The 22,549-nt window shown below is 40.1% G+C and overlaps 4 protein-coding genes across 8 annotated transcripts in view; 2 read left to right on the forward strand and 2 right to left on the reverse strand.

Annotated features, from left to right (window-relative positions):
- The first annotated feature begins 59 nt into the window (after positions 1–59).
- LOC132840862 (uncharacterized) lies at positions 60–3,199 on the forward strand. Of its 5 annotated transcripts, none has more exons than XM_060862914.1 (4): positions 60–122; positions 671–819; positions 1,149–1,253; positions 1,343–3,199. In XM_060862914.1, exon 4 carries the CDS (start codon positions 1,743–1,745, stop codon positions 2,601–2,603), a length of 861 nt encoding a protein of 286 aa, XP_060718897.1. In that variant the 5' UTR covers positions 60–122; positions 671–819; positions 1,149–1,253; positions 1,343–1,742; the 3' UTR covers positions 2,604–3,199. The 5 variants fall into 5 exon arrangements, with proteins under 5 accessions (XP_060718897.1, XP_060718894.1, XP_060718898.1 ...); XM_060862911.1 differs by lacking the exon at positions 60–122 and adding an exon at positions 255–342; XM_060862915.1 differs by lacking the exon at positions 60–122 and adding an exon at positions 255–342 and having other exon boundaries at positions 1,343–1,732.
- Positions 3,200–6,398: 3,199 nt separating this feature from the next.
- Positions 6,399–10,245, forward strand: si:dkey-251i10.1 (uncharacterized protein LOC100038774 homolog). The gene is made up of 4 exons (XM_060862694.1): positions 6,399–6,654; positions 7,742–8,228; positions 8,362–8,502; positions 9,203–10,245. Exons 1-4 carry the CDS (start codon positions 6,544–6,546, stop codon positions 9,358–9,360), a joined length of 897 nt encoding a protein of 298 aa, XP_060718677.1. The 5' UTR covers positions 6,399–6,543; the 3' UTR covers positions 9,361–10,245.
- Positions 10,246–13,983: 3,738 nt separating this feature from the next.
- si:dkey-251i10.2 (uncharacterized protein LOC562682 homolog) lies at positions 13,984–18,733 on the reverse strand. Its single transcript, XM_060863515.1, has 5 exons — positions 18,360–18,733; positions 15,956–16,065; positions 14,772–14,881; positions 14,410–14,474; positions 13,984–14,226 (listed from the first exon to the last, which is right to left on the reverse strand). Exons 1-5 carry the CDS (start codon positions 18,547–18,549, stop codon positions 14,150–14,152), a joined length of 552 nt encoding a protein of 183 aa, XP_060719498.1. The 5' UTR covers positions 18,550–18,733; the 3' UTR covers positions 13,984–14,149.
- A 1,677-nt stretch (positions 18,734–20,410) lies between these two features.
- Positions 20,411–22,549, reverse strand: part of si:dkey-251i10.3 (uncharacterized protein LOC553498 homolog) — a 9,780-nt gene continuing 7,641 nt past the window's right edge. Inside the window, exons 11-13 of the mRNA XM_060863109.1 lie at positions 21,900–22,084; positions 21,651–21,750; positions 20,411–21,050 (exon numbers count right to left, since the gene is read on the reverse strand). Of these exons, the coding sequence (XP_060719092.1) occupies positions 20,736–21,050; positions 21,651–21,750; positions 21,900–22,084 (600 nt within the window). The 3' untranslated portion in view covers positions 20,411–20,735. The remainder of the gene's footprint in view (positions 21,051–21,650; positions 21,751–21,899; positions 22,085–22,549) is intronic.

A 22,549-nucleotide genomic window follows, 5' to 3' on the forward strand; every position in this document is an offset into this window, starting at 1 on the left:
AGTTGCACTCTGAGTGGATCACTGCGCGAGACGTCATTTTATGAGGCGCGGCGATTCAACAGAGTTGCCAAATTGCTGTATTTAACAAAATAAAACTAAAGATAAACAAGATAAACTAAAAGGTAAACAAGCTAAACTAAATATTTTATGTGTATTATATATAGTGTATATTCTCTTATTCCACAAGTATTTTGTTTATTTATGGATACAAAAAACTACATATAGTTGTATTTTTTTTGACGATGTTTTAAAAGTGTCAAAATCTGGCAACCTGCCTGCATTCCGATATTTTTTTTCTTTTTTTCTAACAAACCTGTGGCGTCTTCAGTAAGTTACTGTTCAGTAAGTTATTTATTTTTCCGTGTTATCTCTAAATGTTAGAAACTATATAAAAAATACGTCTGACTAATTGTGTAAATGTGAAATGAATGATTCTTACAGTATAAAACTTGACCTGAATGAATCACGACTCGAGTGATTCAGTGATTCTCAGTTTTAACTATTATTACACAGACATTTACATTTTTGCTTCGTTTTCACTTAAGAATTAAAGGACGTATAAAGGTTGAAGAATAACTTATTAAAGTAAGATAACGGGTGAAGTAAAGAGAGCAGAAAGCTGCTTAAATGTAAATCGGTTCAGAGTCGACTCCGTTTGTTTGTGTGTCAGTCTCCAGCAGGATGGTAGGCAAACAGGTGAGAAGAACGGATGAAGGTCTGATAATGATGCAGGAGCTGGAGGATCGCCTGAAGGAGCAGATCGACAAACTGGAACACATCCGACTCTCTGCAGCAGATCTGAAAGAACACCTATCCGGGGTGAGAGGCTCAAAGAGTCGACACTTTCTCAAAGAGTCGACACTTTCGGCTCCTGAACGACTCACTGGCATTTTGTTCTAAATTCACACTAGCAAACAAAACTCTTGTGGTGATGTTTATTCACGTTCACTTTGCAATTTTAGTTCCTGTGTACAGTTTGACTGGAAAAAAATGGAATAAAAGCTTCTATAAGCACGTTTGTATTTAATCCAGTCATAGCTGACATCTTAAATGTGTATAGAAATGTTAAGAAGATAAATAACCACTGAAAGAAGTAGCAGAGATCATTGATGGCTCTTGTGAGTGTACAGACTCTGTATTTGTTTTAGATCAGTGGAGATCTGCGTCAGTCCATCAGTCACCACGTGGACTGGTTACATCACATAACACAGAGAGTGGAAACACTCCACGTCAACATGTCCGTCTTCGTCCAGGTCTGAAAACAATACTAGATGAATATTACTGTTAAGTTCGAGTCACAACGCATGAACTTGGTGGATTTTATTATTTTTTTATTTTACAGATGAACTCCAGGCCTCGAGTTTTCAGAGAGAGACAACAGAGCTTCAGAAACTCCTCACACACGGGGCGTGGTCATCTGGGGCGTGGTCACCTAGGGCATGGTCACCTGGGTGACGACGCCCAATCGGAATTTGGCTGGTCTCCGTTTCGCACAAGGCGAAACAGTGACGCTGCTTCCGAGATGTCGTGCGCCTGGTGACCCTGAGACCTGTTTATTAGACCAGGAGCTCAGAGCAGATACTAATCCTCTGTTTATCATCACATTTCATCACCTCTTAGAGTCATACAGCGATTTTATACCTCTGTATATTCTTTAAAGTGAATAAACGTTCTACTATGTTTGTATTTTTGTATGTCTTGGAATATGCAAATAAAGAAACCTTATAAACTATTTCATAATAATGGCCCTTCTCATTATCTCTGGAGACTTTAATCATGCCCCTCCATCCTCCACTCTGCCCACATTCACCCAGTACATTTCATGCCACACCAGAGACAAAAAAACACTGGATTTATTTTATGCAATCTCAAAGGAGGCTTACACTTCAGCTCCCCTCCCCCCCTTGGGAAGATCGGATCACAACCTGGTTTATCTCCAACCTGTGTACAAACCCCTTGTATGCAGGCAACCAGCTGCCTCCCGCACAGTGAGGACATGGTCTGATGAGACCACTGAGGCTCTGAAAGACTGTTTTGAAACAACTATGTGGGAGGAATTGTGCAATCCTCATGGAGAGGATATCGACAATCTAACAGACTGTGTGGAGAATACTGTACCTACCAGGACTGTACGGTGTTTTCCCAACAACAAACTATGGATCAACCCTGATATAAAGACTCTCGGACCACAGTATGTGAGGACTCGTGACTGTGAGTCTGAGATGGTTGTCTGCAACACTGGAGCCCCGCAGGGAACCGTTCCTCTGGTCCCGTTCCTCTTCACCGTATACACTGCAGACTTCATGTTCAGCTCAGCAACCTATCACCTGCAGAAGTTCTCTGATGACTCTGCCATCGTCGGTCTGATCACAGATGATGATGACAGGGAGTACAGAGGACTGATCCAGAACTTTGTGCCAGTGGAGCTGCCTGTGGGGAAAACCAAAGAACTGGTGGTGGATTTCCGTAGGCACAAACAAACTTCATTACCACCAGTGAACATTCAGGGAAAGGACATTGTGAGAGTAGGCTCTTACAAGTACATGGGTGTTCATCTGAACAGAAAACTGGACTGGACAGACAACACCAAGGCAATCTATTAGAAAGGGCAGAGCAGACTCTTTCTGCTGAGGAGACTAAGGTCTTTTGGAGTGCAGGGAGAGCTACTGAAGACCTTTTATGACTCTGGTGGACTCAGTTATATTCTATGGTGTGGTCTACTGGTGCAGCAGCATCTCTATTGCAGAAAGGAAGAGAAAAGCTGATCAGGAAGGCCTGCTCAGTCCTGGGGATTCATCTGGACACTGTACAGGAGGTGGGAGAAAGGAGGAGGGTAGCAAAACTATCATCATTGCTGGAGAACGACTCTCACCCCCTGTATGTAACGGTTTCAGCTCTGAGCAGCTCCTTCAGTGACAGACTGTTACATCCTAAGTGTCTGAAGGAGCGACACAGATGCTCTTTTCTCCCTACTGCTATTAGACTGTACAACCAAAGCTGCTCCCAGTGAACCAGTCACCATAATACACACTGTTATTACTGTTTAACTGCATATAATAAACAATAACAAAGCATTTTAAACACGTGCAATAACAGAAATCTTTACCTGTGTGCAAAATGTCTGTTAGTGTAATTACTTACTCGTGGTCTCTTTTTTTCTTCACTGTATTTATACATTGTGTTGTGTATGTACTGTATATTATATTATGTCTCTATTCTTTTATATATTTGTATTTATTTCTCTTTGCTGCTGTAACAGAGAAATTTCCCCATTGTGGGACGAATAAAGGTTTATCTTATCTTATCTCTTATCATTTTGTTGTTAAAAACTATTTCATAATTATCATTTTGACAGAACAAAGAATCATGAAAGAAAAACCTTCAAAACATTCTGGGTTTAAAGTAGCACAGATTGAAATTTAAATCATAATTGTGATGAAGTCAGTCATTTTACAGTGAACTGGTTTGCTTTAATGCTGTTTTTTAAATGTTTTATGCACTTTTATCACTCAAAATGTTTTTTATGGAATTCATAAAAAGTACTAATAATAATGTCAGAGGTATTTTTTATTTCCTTTTTTAACTGGAAGATAATCAGAGGAAATTTGTCTGAAGTTGGATTAAACATGATTATGAGAATTTCCACTTTTAGATTAAGAAAATAAAATTTTATAATACTATTCTATATAAAATATGTTCTATGATACATTATTTATTAAGAAAATTACTTTTTTTTTTAGAAATGTTTTAAAAAATTGCTCTGAATTAGATTTAATTTCTATTTCTATTTAGATCTATTTAATTTGATCTACTCCCATTTATTTAATGATATCTGCTGCCCTCTGGTGCCTGTTTAGTATAATGCAGTTTTCTTAACCCCTTGTGTACACGTGTGTGTGTGTTTGTGTGTGTGTGTGTGTGTCTGCATGTGTGTGTATGTATGTGTATGTGTGTGTGAGTGTGTATGTGTATGTGTATGTGTATGTGTATGTGTGTGTGTGTGTGTGTGTGTGTGTGTGTATGTATGTGTTTTAAGCAATTTTTTTTTTGGTGAAATATTGGAGTACATTTTAGTGTGAATTCTAAAACTTCATTGTGAGAAATTCTGAACCCAGATGTTAGAATTAACAACACAGAGCCCTGACCATTGGAGCTACTACTGACTCATAGCCGCTACACTTTGTGTGTAACACGGCATCCAATTCAATGTTTTAGTGTTGTTTAACATAGCAGGGTCAATTCATTTTTTACTAAAATAATTTAAATAGTACATAAAGCAATTAAATATATATAAATTACCTGCCTGTAAAGGAGCCCTGAAATAGATGTGTGAATATATTAATACAGTATAAGTGTATCATTTAATCTCATTTTATCAGATTTTTGTATTTTCATCACAGAAAATACAAAGCAAAACATTATGCAAATACAATAATAGCAGAAGTGAACAATTCATTCACTCTCCTGTTTACTATAAATGATTTAAAAAGGAATTTCAAATGTATGTTATAAAACATTGTGATATAATAAATGTCCTTAATACACAAACTGACCTGCAAGCAGGACCGATAACTCTATTTGGTCATGTGGGTAATGATTTAAAAGGATTTTAAGCCACATCTGTTCATCTGGGTCAAAGTTCAAACATATCCAGTTGAAGAAGTACAAAAGAATTTTTCCATCATTTCCTTTTGACTGTATCGGGACATCGGCTCAGGGTCGGTCAGCATGGACAGAGCGACATGTCAAAGTCACAGGAACTTTCCTGATTTAATGTTCTCACAAAGCAAACCGGCTCGTTAAGGCTCATATACTGTGTGTACAAAATATGCCATGACCCGTTGCTCCAAACTGACCTTCTAGTAAGTAGTCTAGGGTTTTAAAAAGTCTGTCAATTTTATCTGTGGATTGTGTCAGACGTAGCTGAAGCTCAGGTCTGACCTCTGCGGTGAAAGCAGGCCTCAAGCCTGAGCTGTTTGTGAAGGACAACAGTCCTTGTGCTCAACTCTATTCTTGACTCGCTTTAGGCTTTAGCGTCAGCTGAGAATGTCCGTACTGTTCACGGCCCCTGTTCAGTGCTATATATATAAAACCTGGCAGAACACAGAGTTGACATGCAGGTCATGTGACAGAGACGAGGTCATAAAATACTCACAGTGTCACTGGAATAAAGTCTATTTGAACATCTCACAGGTTCACTGCGGCTCTACAGAGAACTTGTGTAGAGTTAGACGTTTATAAAAACAAGAAAATAGCACACACTTGTGACCTTGTGGTGTTCGTAAATTCCTAAAGGTCATTAGAAGCCATTTTCTTCAGTTCCTGCAAATCTGAATCTGAATAGAAACTCTGTGAATTCTACAAACTACAAGTTTACACAGTGTTCAAAAATAAGGACTTATACACAATATACAATATAGTAGTATGTTATTGTGATGATACACGTGTATTACACTGTGTATGTAGTACGTTAGTGTGATGATACACGTGTATTACAGTGTATATAGTATGTTAGTGTGATGATACACGTGTATTACACTGTGTATGTAGTACGTTAGTGTGATGATACACGTGTATTACAGTGTATGTAGTACGTTAGTGTGATGATACACGTGTATTACAGTGTATATAGTATGTTAGTGTGATGATACACGTGTATTACACTGTGTATGTACTACTTTAGTGTGATGATACACGTGTATTACAGTGTATATAGTATGTTAGTGTGATGATACACGTGTATTACACTGTGTATGTAGTACGTTAGTGTGATGATACACGTGTATTACAGTGTATATAGTATGTTAGTGTGATGATACACGTGTATTACAGTGTATATAGTACGTTAGTGTGATGATACACGTGTATTACAGTGTATATAGTACGTTAGTGTGATGATACACGTGTATTACAGTGTATATAGTACGTTAGTGTGATGATACACGTGTATTACACTGTGTATGTAGTACGTTAGTGTGATGATACACGTGTATTACAGTGTATATAGTACGTTAGTGTGATGATACACGTGTATTACACTGTGTATGTAGTACGTTAGTGTGATGATACACGTGTATTACACTGTGTATGTAGTACGTTAGTGTGATGATACACGTGTATTACACTGTGTATGTAGTACGTTAGTGTGATGATACACGTGTATTACAGTGTATATAGTACGTTAGTGTGATGATACACGTGTATTACACTGTGTATGTAGTACGTTAGTGTGATGATACACGTGTATTAATAGCCGATTATTTACTCCTCCTATTGTCATTGACGAAGGAGGACGTGGGTGACGTCATCGCGCCTCGAACCAATGACAACAGGACGTAACGATGCTCGCGCTGTTTCTCGCGAGACGAGGCCTTAAAGACAAAAATCCTGTATAAAAACCGGCCATTTCGACCGAGCAGGCGAGCGGACAGGAAGCGGGGGGACCGGAAGCAGGCAGAACAGCTTAAGGGGAAGGAAAAAAAAAAAACAAAACAACAAAAACAACACAAAAACAACATAAATAAGCAAAACAAAACATCTAAGATGAGTGAGACCGCAATTTCGTTTGCCAAGGACTTTTTGGCCGGAGGCATCGCTGCTGCCATCTCGAAGACTGCTGTCGCTCCCATTGAGAGAGTCAAACTGCTCCTTCAGGTATGTCCGGCATCTTGTCGGCTCCGAACCGACTCTTCTACAGACTCACTACACTAGCCTTACTATCTTCTCACAGACTCACTGCTGCCAGCGGCTAACACACCGAACACATTAATCAGCACATTACTCGTGTTTAATGTAAATAATAGTGTTATTTCTCAAACCCACTCGGCTTGTTAGCTAGCTAACCTTTACCTCAGTGCCCTCCAGCCTTAGCATTGTTAGCATTGTTAGCATAGCTTAGCCACATAGCATCTCATTGACGAGGGCATGACATTGTGGGGCTCACGCTAGCTTTAAACACCCTCAAGCACCACTTTGTCATTCGTTATCATTTATATCATTATATAAATCCAGTTACCGGTTAAATTACTTTACATGTAACTGTATTTAATATACTTTGTGTAGTTTCTGTTCTAAACCTATAACGAGCTGCGTTATGTAACTGTTCCCTGTTCAGTACACAAGCGGCTCGTCTTCAGTCTTACTGGATTTAATCAGCATTCAGCTGCCTTTAGAGCTGAAAATCATGTTGTAGGTAAAACCATCAGACGGATTTCTAATGACAAGGTCGTAGGAAGGAGAGAGAGTTTATGACCTCTTAGGGTCACTACATGGTATAGGAGAGTTTCATACCTTGTTTATTACAGCACAGAGTTTTTAATAAGAAACATGTCATGGTTTTAATATAATATTAATATATGTTTATTTATTTATTTATATGAAATAACTCTGCTGTTTAGTTTTGGAGTAACGTCTGTAAAGGACAGAAGACATTTTTGTGTTTTTGCTCCTGTACCACACCTTTTTTAGCTATTCAGTAGTTTTACCTGTGTGTCTTGCTGAGCAGTAAAATGCTAACACACAGACCTGGGAACCGGCTCTGGAATCAGACTTGATGTGAGAAGGTCATGTGATCTGTTTAAACCAGACCCTGCTGTATGTAAACAGATTTCAGCTCTACCCACAGAGGAGAACTAAGCACATGAAATGACTAAATTTGTGTTTTAAGTGAGCTTGTTAATGAGGAGTGTGTTAAGGTCATGTGGATAAGAAATGAGACGTGTTTGTTCTTTTTTTTTTGCAGGTCCAACATGCCAGCAAGCAGATCACAGTCGATAAGCAGTACAAGGGCATTATGGACTGTGTGGTGCGTATCCCCAAGGAACAAGGCTTCCTGTCATTCTGGAGAGGCAACTTGGCCAACGTGATCCGGTACTTCCCTACGCAGGCCCTCAACTTCGCCTTCAAGGACAAGTACAAGCAGATCTTCCTTGATGGCGTGGACAAGCGCAAGCAGTTCTGGCGCTACTTTGCTGGAAACCTGGCGTCCGGCGGTGCTGCAGGTGCCACCTCACTCTGCTTTGTCTACCCTCTCGATTTCGCCCGAACCCGTCTGGCTGCCGATGTGGGCAAAGCCGGCGCAGAGAGAGAGTTCTCCGGTCTTGGCAACTGCCTGGCAAAGGTGTTCAAGTCTGATGGCCTCAAGGGGCTGTACCAGGGCTTCAACGTGTCTGTGCAGGGAATCATCATCTACAGAGCGGCATACTTCGGCATCTACGACACCGCCAAGGGTGAGTCACAAGGACCACAGGCTTGGTTTCCGTCTTGTTTTGCATCCTATTAACATACAGGAAGTCCCGTGGTGTTGGAGGCTTAAATAACCCCCCACAATGTATTAATTTATTTATTTATTTCGACACACAGGTATGATGCCTGACCCTAAGAACACCCACATTGTCGTGAGCTGGATGATCGCGCAGACTGTAACCGCCGTCGCTGGTCTCACGTCCTACCCATTCGACACGGTCAGGCGTCGTATGATGATGCAGTCTGGCCGCAAAGGAGGTAAAACCACACACTGGACCTTCACCACTGCTGTAGAACATAACGCAAATTTCACTACACAAAAGTTGAAAATTTTACTTATGTAATTATAATTAGTATCTAATCAAAGTAAGTAAAGGTACAAATCAGTAAAGAATTTGCTTAAATACTGCATTATTTATATGGTCTTGTGTGTGTATGGTAGGTAAATGAGACACAAGAAAAAAATGCATAAGTGGTAATTATTATGAATATTTATTTTTGTAAATCACTAAAAATGACAAACTAGTTTAAAATCCCAAATGGTTATTGTAAGTTTTTGAAGTTTAAAGGCTTAGTAAGAAATCTATTTATTTTTTTTATATTATTTTTCTCCTTTCCCATCAATGTACATGAAGCTTTGCCCCCATGTGCCTGTAGAGTAAATTGTTTATAAAATGACTGACAGGAAGTGCATCCCAACTCAACCATTCCAGCCCAGTTTTCCAGACAGGATTTCTGTCGTTTAATATTCTTGACCAGTTCATTATTCACAAGGTGTTTAATTAACACTTTATTTATCTCGGTGTGAATTCTGTTGTGTTGGTTGCTGCACTCAGCCAACCGTAGTTATTTTCACCTCCAGGCCTTTTTTTTTTTTCCATCATCTTTTAAAAATGATAAAATGTTCAAAAATACATGCATACCTTTTTTTTTTTTTTTTTCCCCGTCATGTTCACAGCTGACATCATGTACACCGGCACCATCGACTGCTGGAAGAAGATCGCACGTGACGAAGGGTCAAAGGCCTTTTTCAAGGGCGCTTGGTCCAACGTGCTCCGTGGCATGGGAGGCGCCTTTGTTCTCGTCCTGTACGACGAGCTCAAGAAATACATGTAAACGTTTCCGGCTTGTCAGTCATCTTTTTTTATAATGTAAAGTTCATGACAAAACGAGGAGAAAAATAGGGAAAAAGCTGAAACGGTTAAACCATTCAACACACAACCTGTATTTCTGGCTGGACTCTTATGCCTCGTCAGTGAGGCCCGATTAGTATCGCTCCTGCTGCTGGTTCTGATTCATGCGGAGATGGTGTTTATTTAAATGGTGTGTTTGTGTGCGTGTGTGTGAGAGAGAGAGAGAGAGCGCCATTCTCTTAGTCTGTTTATCATTTTATTTCTCCCAGTCCAAAACACTCGTTCTCCATCCTCATTCCTTCACGTGAGAAAGTCCTGAATGTTCTCCCTGTTCTCCACTCCGTCAGTTTTTAAAATTTGACTTGAATAAATTCAACCTACTGAAAAAAAAAAAAAAAGCGTGTGCGTCTTTTCTGTGGCCTGTAAAAGTGTTTATTCACGTGCTCCCAGTTACGTGAAGAACTAACGCACGTGTCATGATCTAGGAAGAGAATGAGCGTCTGTGTGGTGTGATGACGCTGAGGAACTGTTAGGGTTCACTAGTATTGTTTCTTCACTGACGGTTCGAACGTCATACTTTTAAGCTGTATAACTATAAAGGTGAGCGATGAGATGAAACGAACACCGGAGACTCCCAACATAAACGTTAAAATATCAGCATGTTAATGATGACACTCGTTAAATCTCAGTAATTAGTTCACTTGCTAATTAAATCCTTTTTCTTGTTACTGTAAATGAATTCACACCTTCTGATTAATCAGATCTGATCTTTGACAGCGCTGTCAAATTGTTTCAGGACTAAATGTGCTTTAGTCTTTATGTAGCAGGCTGCAGTGAGATAATAAAAATAAAACTACACAGTGGTTTATTTCTTGTGTCGTTTCTTTTATTATTATTATTATTATTATAGCAGATAATTGCTGCAAAGTGTAACATAAATTCTCAGTGAACTCTAAAACTGCCCCAAACCAATTTAATAGTCATCATGTATTGTAAAGCATTAGAAGTGTCTGTGTTGTGTAATGTGATGTAAAGCGGCGCCTGAGTTTCTTCAGCGAGATGCACTTCATGGCATCAGAGAGCCTGTAAATCTCCTCGGAATCCACGTGTACTACGCGCCCGGCCTACGTGACGTCAGCACTGCGGTGTGTGGTGAGTAATAGTGGAATAGTGTACAGACTCTGAGTGAAACCATTCATCTGAATTAGGCTCATGCTGTTTGCTGGACTCTTCCCACCGTCTCTGGTTGCATGTAGTGGATTTGCTCGGCTCACTGCTGCTATATTTAGCCCTCGTTATCTCCTGCTCAGGCCTGATGACACTCGGCTCGAGTGCTCACACCATCGTCTGAGTCCTTGCTGTAATTCCTGCATGTGTGTTTCCGGTGTTAATGTCTGGAGAACATCCAGAGCTCCAGACTTCACTCCTCCTCTTCACTAATCTCTTAATTTTTTCTCTCCCAGTTGTTATGTGTGAGCAGACGGAGGGAAGGTGAGAAGATTCCTACACTTCCTGTTTGTTTTAAACCCATCTCTGATTCTGCTGGGATTTCGATATGTTAAAGCTTCCTGCTGTTTAGACTTTTTATGTCTTTGGTACCTGCTGTGATCCTGCGGTGACTCAGAGCCACACCTCAGGCTTCAGGTAAACTCTGAGTCATTCTCACCTGCTGCTGATCCTCCCTTTTGTTTGTTTTTAAGCTGTGCATTAAAATTATGGGCAAATCAGCATTAAAAGAAGCAGGAACATAAGAGACACTTTTTAGATACTAGCAGGTCCCAGAGCTCTACATTTCTATTTAAATTCACATTTTTTCTTCATTCTATGGTAATGAAATGTGCTGTGTGTGTGTGTGTGTGTGTGTGTATATATATATATATATATATATATATATATATATATATATATATATATATATATATATATATATATATAAAATATGTATATAATGTATGTATGTGTGTGTGTGTGTGTCTGTGTGTGTGTGCGCGCGCACGCGCAGTCGATTCTCCGGCTCCAAATTTGTTTCGAATCTGCAATTAGTTTGATGCACAAATAATAGAACAGTAATAGAATAGAGATTTCTGTCTAGAGTTATGGTGTAGTTAATGCGTAGTTATGGTGTAGTTAATGCGTAGTTATGGTGTAGTTAATGCGTAGTTATGGTGTAGTTAATACGTAGTTATGGTGTAGTTAATACGTAGTTATGGTGTAGTTAATATCCATTAAGATCCATTATTAAAGGTGTTATAGAAATAAATGTGTGAGCAAAGCAAACTCCGATTTGTGTTTTATTTAATTTAGATATAGAGCGCCCTCTTGTGGAGGATGTAGTTGTTACGCGAGCAGTCCCTCTTATAATTCGGTTTACAATTCGTTTAGGTCTTTTCAACACTGTTTCTGATAAACAACAATAGGTGAAGTTCTACAAACAACGATCAAGCTGTTTTGTGACACATATGAACATAAAATACCAGAATGTTTCGTAAGTAAAAATATTTTCAGATGAAAAATGATATTGCAGTGTTTAATTCCTGCACTGTTACACTGTTAACTAAGCCTGCTTGTGTGTCTGTCTGTCTGTGTGTGACTGTCTGTCTGTGTGTGACTGTCTGTCTGTGTGTGACTGTCTGTCTGTGTGTGACTGTCTGTCTGTGTGTGACTGTCTGTCTGTGTGTGACTGTCTGTCTGTGTGTGTCTGTCTGTGTGTGTCTGTCTGTGTGTGTGTGTGTGTGTCTGTCTGTCTCTGTGTGTGACTGTTTGTGTGTGTGTGTCTGACTGTCTCTGTGTGTGACTCTGTCTGTGTGTGTGTGTGACTCTGTCTGTGTGTGTGTCTGTCGGTCTGTCTGTGTGTGTGTGTGTGTCTGTCTGTCTGTCTCTGTGTGTGACTCTGTCTGTCTGTCTGTGTGTGTGTCTGTGTGTGTGTCTGTGTGTGTGTCTGTGTGTGTGTCTGTGTGTCTTTGTGTGTGTGTCTTTGTGTGTGTGTCTGTGTGTGTGTCTGTGTGTGTGTCTGTGTGTGTGTCTGTGTGTGTGTGTCTGTGTCACTGACAGAGCTAATATTTACACAGGCCATGATGGTGAGAGATGCCAGAAATGCCACACTCCTCTCAGCTCGTGTGTGTGAGACACATGATCTCCACACACACATACTGTCCTTCATTTATAACTGCAAATGCCACACACACACACACACACAGACACACATACAACTACTGAGTAACTTTTTTGGAGTCTAGTGCATGTGCTAATTTATTCCTCTGGCTTTCTGACAAGGAGATAATTACAAGAAAAAAGGAAAAAGCTGCTGTCGCATTATCACGCTTTAGAGACCGAATCGAGTTCAGAATAATCTTCCTATTACTGCCGTAATATCACAATTACCGGGTAAAAACACTTCTTACAAATGTATAACAATTCTTTTAGTCTCATTTCCTTCCACCAGGAAAAGATAAGTAGTGAGAGAAACGAGCTGTCGGGAGTTTAAAGACATTACACGGCTCCTGAAATGTGTTTATTTCATCAAGATGAAAAAAGGGATGGTTTAGAGTTACATTAGCGTTATATAAGGTTTAAGATTACACTAGAATTAAACCAGAGGTTCATTACAAATACATTAGGCTTAGACTAGAGTTGCATTACGATTAGACTGGAGTTCGAGTTACACTTGGGTTGGATTAGTTTAAAAATGTTTGTAATCATTGATATGATGGTGTTTATGGATGGAGTCTCCAGCATCTGAGGATCAGCAGTAACCTGAATCTCCACCACAGACGAGTTTAACCCTTAAGATTCTTTACTAATGTGACTGCAGCGTTGTTTTGTCGTTTTAATAAAAGGGAGTTAAAAAGAGCAGCTGCTGAGTTACAGACTGTTTATAGCTGCGACACCTTAATTCACTGTGCTCAGGAGTGGAAAAGGACAAAAGTATTTACACTCCGTGTGTTGGTCTTAACATACTGTGTGAATTTGGTGAAAATCTGAGAACCTCAAACATCATCATTCTCAGGTTTTCACCAAATTCATGCCAGCCACATAAATTCATATAACTCTACTACCCTAGAGTTTTATCAGAGTTATGCTATTTACGTTAGAGACCCGTTAGACTTATTTAGATGTACGATAGATATACAGTAGAATTGGTGTATTAGTTACAAAAGCTATATTAGGATTACATTAACCTTAGTGTCACTCTAATGTATATTAGAGGGCAGTGGTGGCTCAAGAGGTTAAGGTGTTGGGCTACTGATCGGAAGGTCAGGGGTTCGAACCCCAGGTCCATGCTGGGCCCCTGAGCAAGGCCCTTAACCCTCAGTTGTATGTCACTCTGGATAAGGGTGTCTGCTAAATGCCGTAAATGTATATTATAACTAATGTGTAACTAATGTTTCTCTAATATAACTAATGTATTTCTAACTGTCACTAGTATAACTAATGTAACCCTAATGTATGTTTTATGTAACTATAACTCGTGTTGCGTTATAATAATTAGTTATAGCAGAGTAACATTAGAGTTAGTGTTACTGCATGTCTAAGTTGTACAGGGTCAGTGTTACAGACTGTTTTACACTGTGCACAGTAAGTCAGACACTTCACAGACACACAGACATTTCAAATCAAAGCCTATATTTATCATCACCTTCATTTCATTCATTACTCAAAATAAAAAAGATCTATTATATATTTATCTCTGTTTATAAACACGACTCCGGATTCGTACGACAGGCCGTCGATCGGAACAGTAACACGGAGGCGACTGAAGGAGCATCGACAGACTACTGGAACGCCAGCGACGTCAGTAAGGTGAGAAACACGACGGGTGTGATGGCCATCTTGACCTCAGCTGCTGCACCTGAGGTTGAGAAAAAGGTCAAAGGATAAAGGTCACAAGCCTGGAGAACACGAGGAGGAGCTGTTAAGATATTTTTACTACCAGAGTGTCAGAGTTAAAGACTTTATATTTTCTGACCTCTTTAGGACAGAGAAGTTTAGAGTGTAATATAAAGTGTAATCCTCATCATCAGGACCGACTCACCTCTGCTCAGCCTTTCTGATGTGATGTTTACCCAAAAAGTGGTTCTGTTTGCGACTACAGTGGCCCTGAAGGACAAAAAACACAAGCATTTAATCCAATATTAAAAAAAGCAGGAGTATTTGTTAGCACAGCTGTTATCATTAGTACTGTAATATTTTTTATATAGAGAAATAATATAATGTAATAAATGTTGGTTAAGTTTGTATTAAACAACACATGATGTGTGTTTCTTCATGTATGTGTGTGTGTACGTGTGTGTGTACTGTCGGTGGTGCCGTCTTTTAATCTAATTTTTAAAAAAATGAAGTCATTTTGTTATGCAATTATTAACACTGATGTCTGAGGACTTCCTGCTCGCTCACCTGATGAAGGCGCTTTGGATGGAATCAGGAGGAATCCAGGTGTAGGTGGTCTCGCTGTTCTTACTGATTTTGTTGGAGTGTGTGATGGCACTTTGACTGTTGTTTGAGCACTACAGCACACACACACAAATCTGTGACTTTTCTCAAACTATTGTCACTATTAATGAACTGATTCAGAGGGGTCACGTTGGCTTAGTGGTTAGCACGTTCGCCTCACACCTCCAGGGTTGGGGGTTCGATTCCCGCCTCCACCTTGTGTGTGTGGAGTTTGCATGGTCTCCCCGTGCCTCGGGGGTTTCCTCCGGGTACTCCGGTTTCCTCCCCCGGTCCAAAGACATGCATGGTAGGTTGATTGGCATCTCTGGAAAATTGTCCGTAGTGTGACGCCTGAGATAGGCACAGGCTCCCCGTGACCCGAGGTAGTTCGGATAAGCGGTAGAAAATGAGTGAGTGAGAGAGAGAACTGATTCATTGATATGCTGCTGATTTAACATTTAAAAAGTCATTTTTGATAAAAGAGAGACAAAAAGAAGAGAACACAAAAATAGCTTCTATAACACAAGTTCACTCCCACTCTATACACAGACATATTAAAGTGCTCAGATCTCCGCTCAGGAGTGGGACAGGATGAAAATAAATACACTCCTGTGTTCAGCTTGAGCTCCCTAAATCACGGTGTGAATTTGGTGAACGTTGGAGAATGATGATTTCTTTTTTACCCAACAATAAAACACAAAGACTAACCCCTTACCATTTTTTGAGGAAAAAAAAAAGTGACTCAGATTTTCACCAAATTCACACTGTATGTTAAAGAGCTTAAGACTAACACAGGGGTGCACTTACTTTTGTACAGACCTGTTCTGGAGACCTGAGCCTCTGGTTTTCACCATACTACACTCAATCGACAATACAGGTCTGAGAGCAAGAGTCAATATATCAGATAAAGTACATGTGCAGTTCATGGAAATGTAAAACACTGACAATAAATACATCAGGAATGAATGACAACAGGAAAGAGAAGAGTCCAGAGAGTTTATAAAGGGTCTGGGAGAGCTGTAGAATAACTACACTGCTGTCATCTGAAAAGAATTCGGATTATTTTACATGTTAATGTCTTTGTGATGTGAATGTGAAGCGTGTGTGTGTGTGTGTGTGTGTGTGTGTGTGTGTGTGTGTGTGATCACCGCTAAGTACTGTGTGTTGGGTGGTGGTGTGCCCCAGGTCCCCACAGCATCTGTGTTGGTCGATTGAGCCTGCAGGAGCAAACCGAGGTACGCCGGGCCCTGAATAGTTACTAACACACAAACACACACACACACACACACACACACACACACACACACACACACACTTAATCCAAAATGTCCACAGTCTCCAGTAACAAAATAGTAACGTGTCAGATTTTCTTCTTGTGGAGTCTCATCAGAAGTGCAGGACATTTTCCCAGATTTTATGGCATTATTTTATTCTCCATTTTAAAATAAACAGAAATATCAAATTAAACAAGTGCTGGAGAACTGCAGCTTGAGTCACGTGACCTTTTCATCACCCAGGAGAGAGTTTTAATGAGGCAGAAAATATTTTACAAAGAAAAACAGAGATGATGAAAAATAAAGCAGAAATTTATTATAAAATTTATTATTAATACAAATACAATTTTTTAAATTCTAACTTATCACCGACTTTATTAGTGTCCCGAAATATCAACCCACAGTGTGTGTGTGTGTGTGTGTGTGTGTGTGTGTGTGTGTTGGGTTTAATTAGGCGGTTTATGACCAGTAGGGGGCGCAGGAGATTCATTAAGATCCAACACTTTACTACTTTATATATTTTTTTTATTCTCGAGCTCTAATTTTTGGTGTTACACACAGCGAGCTCTGGGTTAGAATAGTGCTATTGTAAATTAGGGAAAAACAATTAATTTATAGTCGTTTATTAAATAGTAATTAATTAATTTAAAATCCACAACAAAAGGTGTTTTTTTTCTTCAAACATTATTCGTAAATCAGTGTGGATTCGTGGGACAGAAGCTTCAGTTCAACCTTCAGTGTTGTGTGTTGTTTCACAACGGAGACACAAATGAACAAACGATTACTAAACTAATTACCGAATGCTCTTTTTAGACCACGAGGTTCAAACGATATGAAAAACATAATTGAAACATGAAAGATCGTAATTAAAGTCATTAAATCAGCCAAATCGAAGTGTGATCTGAAAAAGTCAAAAATCATCACATTAATGAAAATATAGTTCATTATTTACTCCTCTTTAAACTCTGTGTGTGTGTTATGGTGAGAACCAAATACTGAGGAGGGAAGAAAAGAAAGAAGAAAAGAAAGAAAACTTCTATCGTTAGTATCGATACAGTAACAATAATCCACTTTTGTAAATTTATTTAACAATAATTCTGCAGGTTGGAGAGACACAGAAACAGTCGAGCGCTCGTCTGAGTAACTCGAGAGATATTTAAAGCACAAGACTTCCAAAAAAAAAAAACCACCCCTCCATCCTCTTGCCATCTCCGAGCTCACTGGAGCTTTCCTAATCTGTTTCTTTAAGATCTCTAATGTTATCATGAATCACTTATGAAGCATTATAAACTCTTCCTCTTCCTCTAACGCTAACCGCCTCTGTAGGCTGCATCATATTACACCTTTAATATCACACCTCCATTTTAAACATCTGCACCCTTTCAAACCCTCCGTCCATTTCCAAATTCTCCTCTTCGCCTTCACTTCATCAGCGAAATCATCCCTCCATCCTTCACGGCGGACCTCTGACCGCCTCCTCATCATCCTCTTCCTCCTCCCTGCAGACCTTCTCACTTCCTCTTCATCTGTTCTTTTTTCTCGCTCTCAAAGAACTATTGTTTAATCTAGTTTACCAGTTCCTCCGTCCTTCCATCTGTCAAATATCCAACTCGCTTGTACGGTTCATCATCCCTCCGTCTATTCATATCTTTATGCATCTCTATTAGCTCTCAATCTCTCCATCCATCCATTTCTCCCAGTTCACCATTTCCTCTATTGACTGGTCTGCTCCCTAACTTTGTATTCATCTAACAACCTCTTGGCCTGCTTCAGACATATATCCCTCTCACTCTCTCCCCATCCATCCATCCATCCATCCATCCATCCATCCATTCTTTTCTACTGATCACTTCATTAGCTATCCCTCCATCCAACCCTCTATCAGCAGCTCATAATCCATCTATTCATCCATCTGTTCTCAGCCAGTGCCCTCAATCCTTCAGTCATTCCAACCATCCACCCATTCATCTCTGCCAGCTCATTTTCTCTCCTCACTCTTGAAGCAGCTCTTCATTTATATGCTCACTATGTTTCACCACATCCATCCATCCATCCATCCATCCATCCATCCATCCTCTACCAATAACGTGTTCTTTCTAAAACTGTTCTGTTATGAACACGGAGACAGTCACACCTTTAAGAGTTCCTCTTGCTAACAAACCCATAATGTCACATTTCCTCTTTCCTAATCTCTTCTACTCCAGAACGTCGGTCAGGTTTCTAAAGTGCTCCAAAAAATAAAGAAACTGTAAAATCAAACCGTAGCATTGGACATTACCTCTGATTGACTGATTTGTGGTGAAGGTGGTGGTGCTGATCACGATGGTGTAAGGTGAGGGGCTCGACTGTGAAGGGACGTTGTGTCCAGGGGTCATATCTACACATCTGGCGACCGGAGCACCGGTCGGATATCCTGTTACAGGCGACAACACGACGAGCCAAACGGTGACAAAAAGCACGGGCTGCATGTTACTAGAGAATCCACAAGAACAGACGAGAAGATGCGAGTCCCAAACCTGAGTGGAGGGAAACTGAGTCCTGAGGTGAAGGTCAGCTTTTAGAAGGAACTTTGCGCTGAGTCACAGCACACAAAAAACCTCCCCTTTTTTTTTCGACATACTTGGCAAGACCAGCCTTTATAAACAATTCATTGTTGTTTAGGTGAGGATGTCTTTCCCAGAAATGCCCTCTCACATGCGCACACACACACACACACACACACACACACACACACACACACACACACACACACACACACACACACACACACACACACACACACACACACACTGTCATACAGTGATGATGGACAAACACGGAAATGATCATGAAAATATCTCAGGATCTTGTTTTTTTTTTTTTTTTTAACAATGAAGCTTCAGTTGCTCAACACCTTCAACAATAAGCTTCTTTATGAGATTATTTTGGTTTTCAGAAACATGGCAACACTCTTGAATCATGGAATCTGATGTCATAAGGTGTAGTGTGGACAGCTTTCGTGTTCATCAAGAGCTCCAAAATGCACACAATGTGAATCTGTTGCAGTTCTCAGAACGTTGATGTTTAACCTTTACTGAATTGTTAAGAAATTTAAGAAAAAGATTTTTACTAATTTCAGCGTACGTTAAGGATCGTTAAAGATCTCAGCCTACAAATAGCTGATAAAATGAATAAAATAAAGCGATTCTGTGTGCAGAAATTTAAATCTAATATAGGTGAAGAGGAATTGTATTAAAACGAAGAAAACATGTTGATCAGTACATGAAATATCGGTTGGCTTTTGGATCAACGCCCCAGAGCATTAGATTTTATTAGCATGACGTGTACACTGTAAGACAATGTAGTTAAGAAATGTCCAAGTGTTGACATACCTGCTGTCATCTAAGACTACAACTACAAGCATCTATTGTAATCCAGATCTAAATCCGGAGCTGTGGCATGATGTACTTCTGCATATTGTTAAGGTACTTGTTCAGTCTCTTGTCATGTCAACACCAGACTACTGCAGCTCACTCTGTCAGGTTTACATATGAACACAATTCATCCTCTGTAAATGATCCATAATGCAGATGTGTGACTTGTCTTCAACCTGCCTACGTTCTCCACACCACCACACTGCTGTGTTCCTCCACCGGCTCCTGTAGCCAAACACATCAGGTTTAAACACAGTTTACTACAAGACTCTTCTCTGTTCTACACCGAGGTGGTAGAATGAACTTCCTCTAGAGGTCCGGACAGCTGAGTCACTGGATATTTTCAAACCACAGTTGAAGACCTACTTATTCAGGAAACACTTCAACTAGCACTTTATCCCATTTGTTGTGTGTGTGTGTGTGTATATATATATATATCTATATATCTATATATATATATATATATATACATATATATATAATACAATATAATATATATAAATAATATATATATATAATATAATGAAATATATATTATATTATATATATTATATTGTATTTTATATATATATATATATATATATATATATATATATATATATATATATATATATATATATAAAAAATATATATATAATATAATATATATAATATAATATAATATACATTATATAAAAAAATACTTTGAAGAGTGTTTTAAACCAGAGTTAATGCATTCAGTGATAGAGACTTGAAGCACTTTTGTACGTCTCTCTGGATAAGAGAGTGTTGGATAAAGAGCTTCAAGCTTCAAGTTGTTCTGAGAAGCGAGTCTGAGCTTTGTTATGAGATCAACTGCATATGTTTTCTATACAGAGCTGTGAAATCAAACATTACTAAACTGGTTTGTTCAGTAAAAAGTTTCCTTTATTCTGAAATCGAAACAGTTCCTGATATTCAAGCTGAAATGCAAATGCAGGCAGATGGTTTAAGAGATTACTTAGTTTTTTTTAGAACCACACAAATCTATAGAAAAAGAATAAATGAGTAAGCAGTTTAATTCCAGGTGAGAAACAGAAGGACGTCAGAAGACAAGCTGATTATATTTAACACGTTTGTCTTGTATGACTTTTGTATTAAATCAGTTCACTGTAGCTTCACATTCTGTCCTTTATGAAGTTTAAAGTCATCTGTTGCTTCATTCAGGATAATTCGAGTCCAAAAGTCAATCATCCATCCTGATTACCATCTCTCTATTCACTCTAATCTGCTCTCTCTTTCTTCTTCTTCTTCTGTTGTTTCCTCGCTCTCTTGCCTCCGCCACCTTGCTGCCCTACTTTCCCGCTCTTCTCCTCCAGGATGATCTGCGGTTGCTTCTTCATCGCCCCGGCGCTCTTCTCCTCCGGCAGGAAGTCCTCCTTCCTCAGCGGCTCGATGATGGAGCCCAGTCTGGTCACCACTTTGGGAGCAGTGAGTTTCTTCACTGAGTTCTGCGTGTTCCACGTCTGACCAATAGGAGAACGCATACACACCTCAAAGTGGGAGCTGTTCTGGAAAGGGAACGGCAATTGACTCACCTAGAAGGGGGGGGGAAGGTGAGACAGAGAAAGAGGGTGTGAGAGAGAGAGAGAGAGAGAGAGAGAAAGAGGGGGGGGTGAGAGGGTGAGAGAAAGAGAGGGAGAGGGTGAGAGAGAGGGGGTGAGAAAGAGGGGGGGTGAGAGAGAGGGGTGAGAGAGAGAGGGAGAGGGTGAGAGAGAGGGGGGGTAGAGAGGGGGGGTGAGAGAGAGAGGGGTGAGAGAGAGAGAGAGAGAGAAAGAGGGGGGGGTGAGAGGGTGAGAGAAAGAGAGGGAGAGGGTGAGAGAGAGGGGGTGAGAAAGAGGGGGGGTGAGAGAGAGGGGTGAGAGAGAGAGGGAGAGGGTGAGAGAGAGGGGGGGTGAGAGAGAGAGGGGTGAGAGAGAGAGAGAGAGAGAGAGAGAGAGAGAGAGAGAGAGAGAGAGAGAGAGATATCCAGTGATTTTGGTGTATTACAGTCTCTGGACTCTTTGTGTGTTCAGATTGTGTCACAGTTTCCTGTTGTTCTTTAAGCAGGTCTGTGTAACACTGTAACACCACCTCCTCTCTGTGTAACACCACCTCCTCTCTGTGTAACACCACCTCCTCTCTGTGCTGTAGGTTACCTGATGTAACGCAACAGATGAGTTCCTCTTCTCAGAGATGATCACAGCTGGAAGCTTCTGGTCTTTTCTTGGGGCAGCAGGAGGAGGCATCAGCCGAAACCTACGATAAAAACAACACGCACATTTTTCCTTTTCATTATTTACTAAAAACATCGTTCCAGATTTTATTTCCGTGTATCCATGGTAACCATATCTGTACAGTTAGACAAAAATCACATGAGGACATGTTACACTTCCTGTATCACTTACTTCATACGTTTGTATTTGGAAGGCTTGAGGCCGACTCCACCCCACTCCCCCCACCCTGGAAGGGTCAGGTCCACCACTTTGGGTTGCCCCGCCTCTTCCTGTTTCTTTTTGTCTTTCAGGAAGTCGGAGATGACGTCGTCTCCTGCGAAGGCCTCTTTAATGATGGACATCTGCGCCGATGAGCCCTGAGGAGGAGACATGCAGTGTTTCTTCTTACCTTTATGACCACAAGGCTCTTGTTTACTGTCTAAAAAGTAAGAAAGGATTTTTAAAGAATCAGGATCAGAACTGGTGATAGATTAGATAGAAGATAAGATAGAGACAGAGATAAAGCATAAGAGAGAAGTGAAGAAACATAAAACAAAGGGAAAAATAAGGATTGTGAAAACAAAGGATTGTGGGTGAGAGAGAGATAGAGAGAGAAAGAGAGAGACAGAGAGAGAGAGCGAGAGAAAGAGAGAGAGATAGAAAGAGAGTGAGAAAGAGAGACAGAGAGAGAGAGAGAGAGAGAGAGAGACAGAGAGTGAGAAAGAGAGAGAGAGAGAGAGAGAGAGAGAGAGAGAGAGAGAGAGAGAGAGAGAGAGAGAGAGAGAGAGAGAGCCCACCACAGTGAGAGTTATAATGTTATTTGTAGGTGAATCGAGCCTCGG

This window comes from Tachysurus vachellii, chromosome 26, assembly GCF_030014155.1.
Source record: "Tachysurus vachellii isolate PV-2020 chromosome 26, HZAU_Pvac_v1, whole genome shotgun sequence".
In the NCBI taxonomy this organism is placed as follows: Eukaryota; Metazoa; Chordata; class Actinopteri; order Siluriformes; family Bagridae; genus Tachysurus; species Tachysurus vachellii.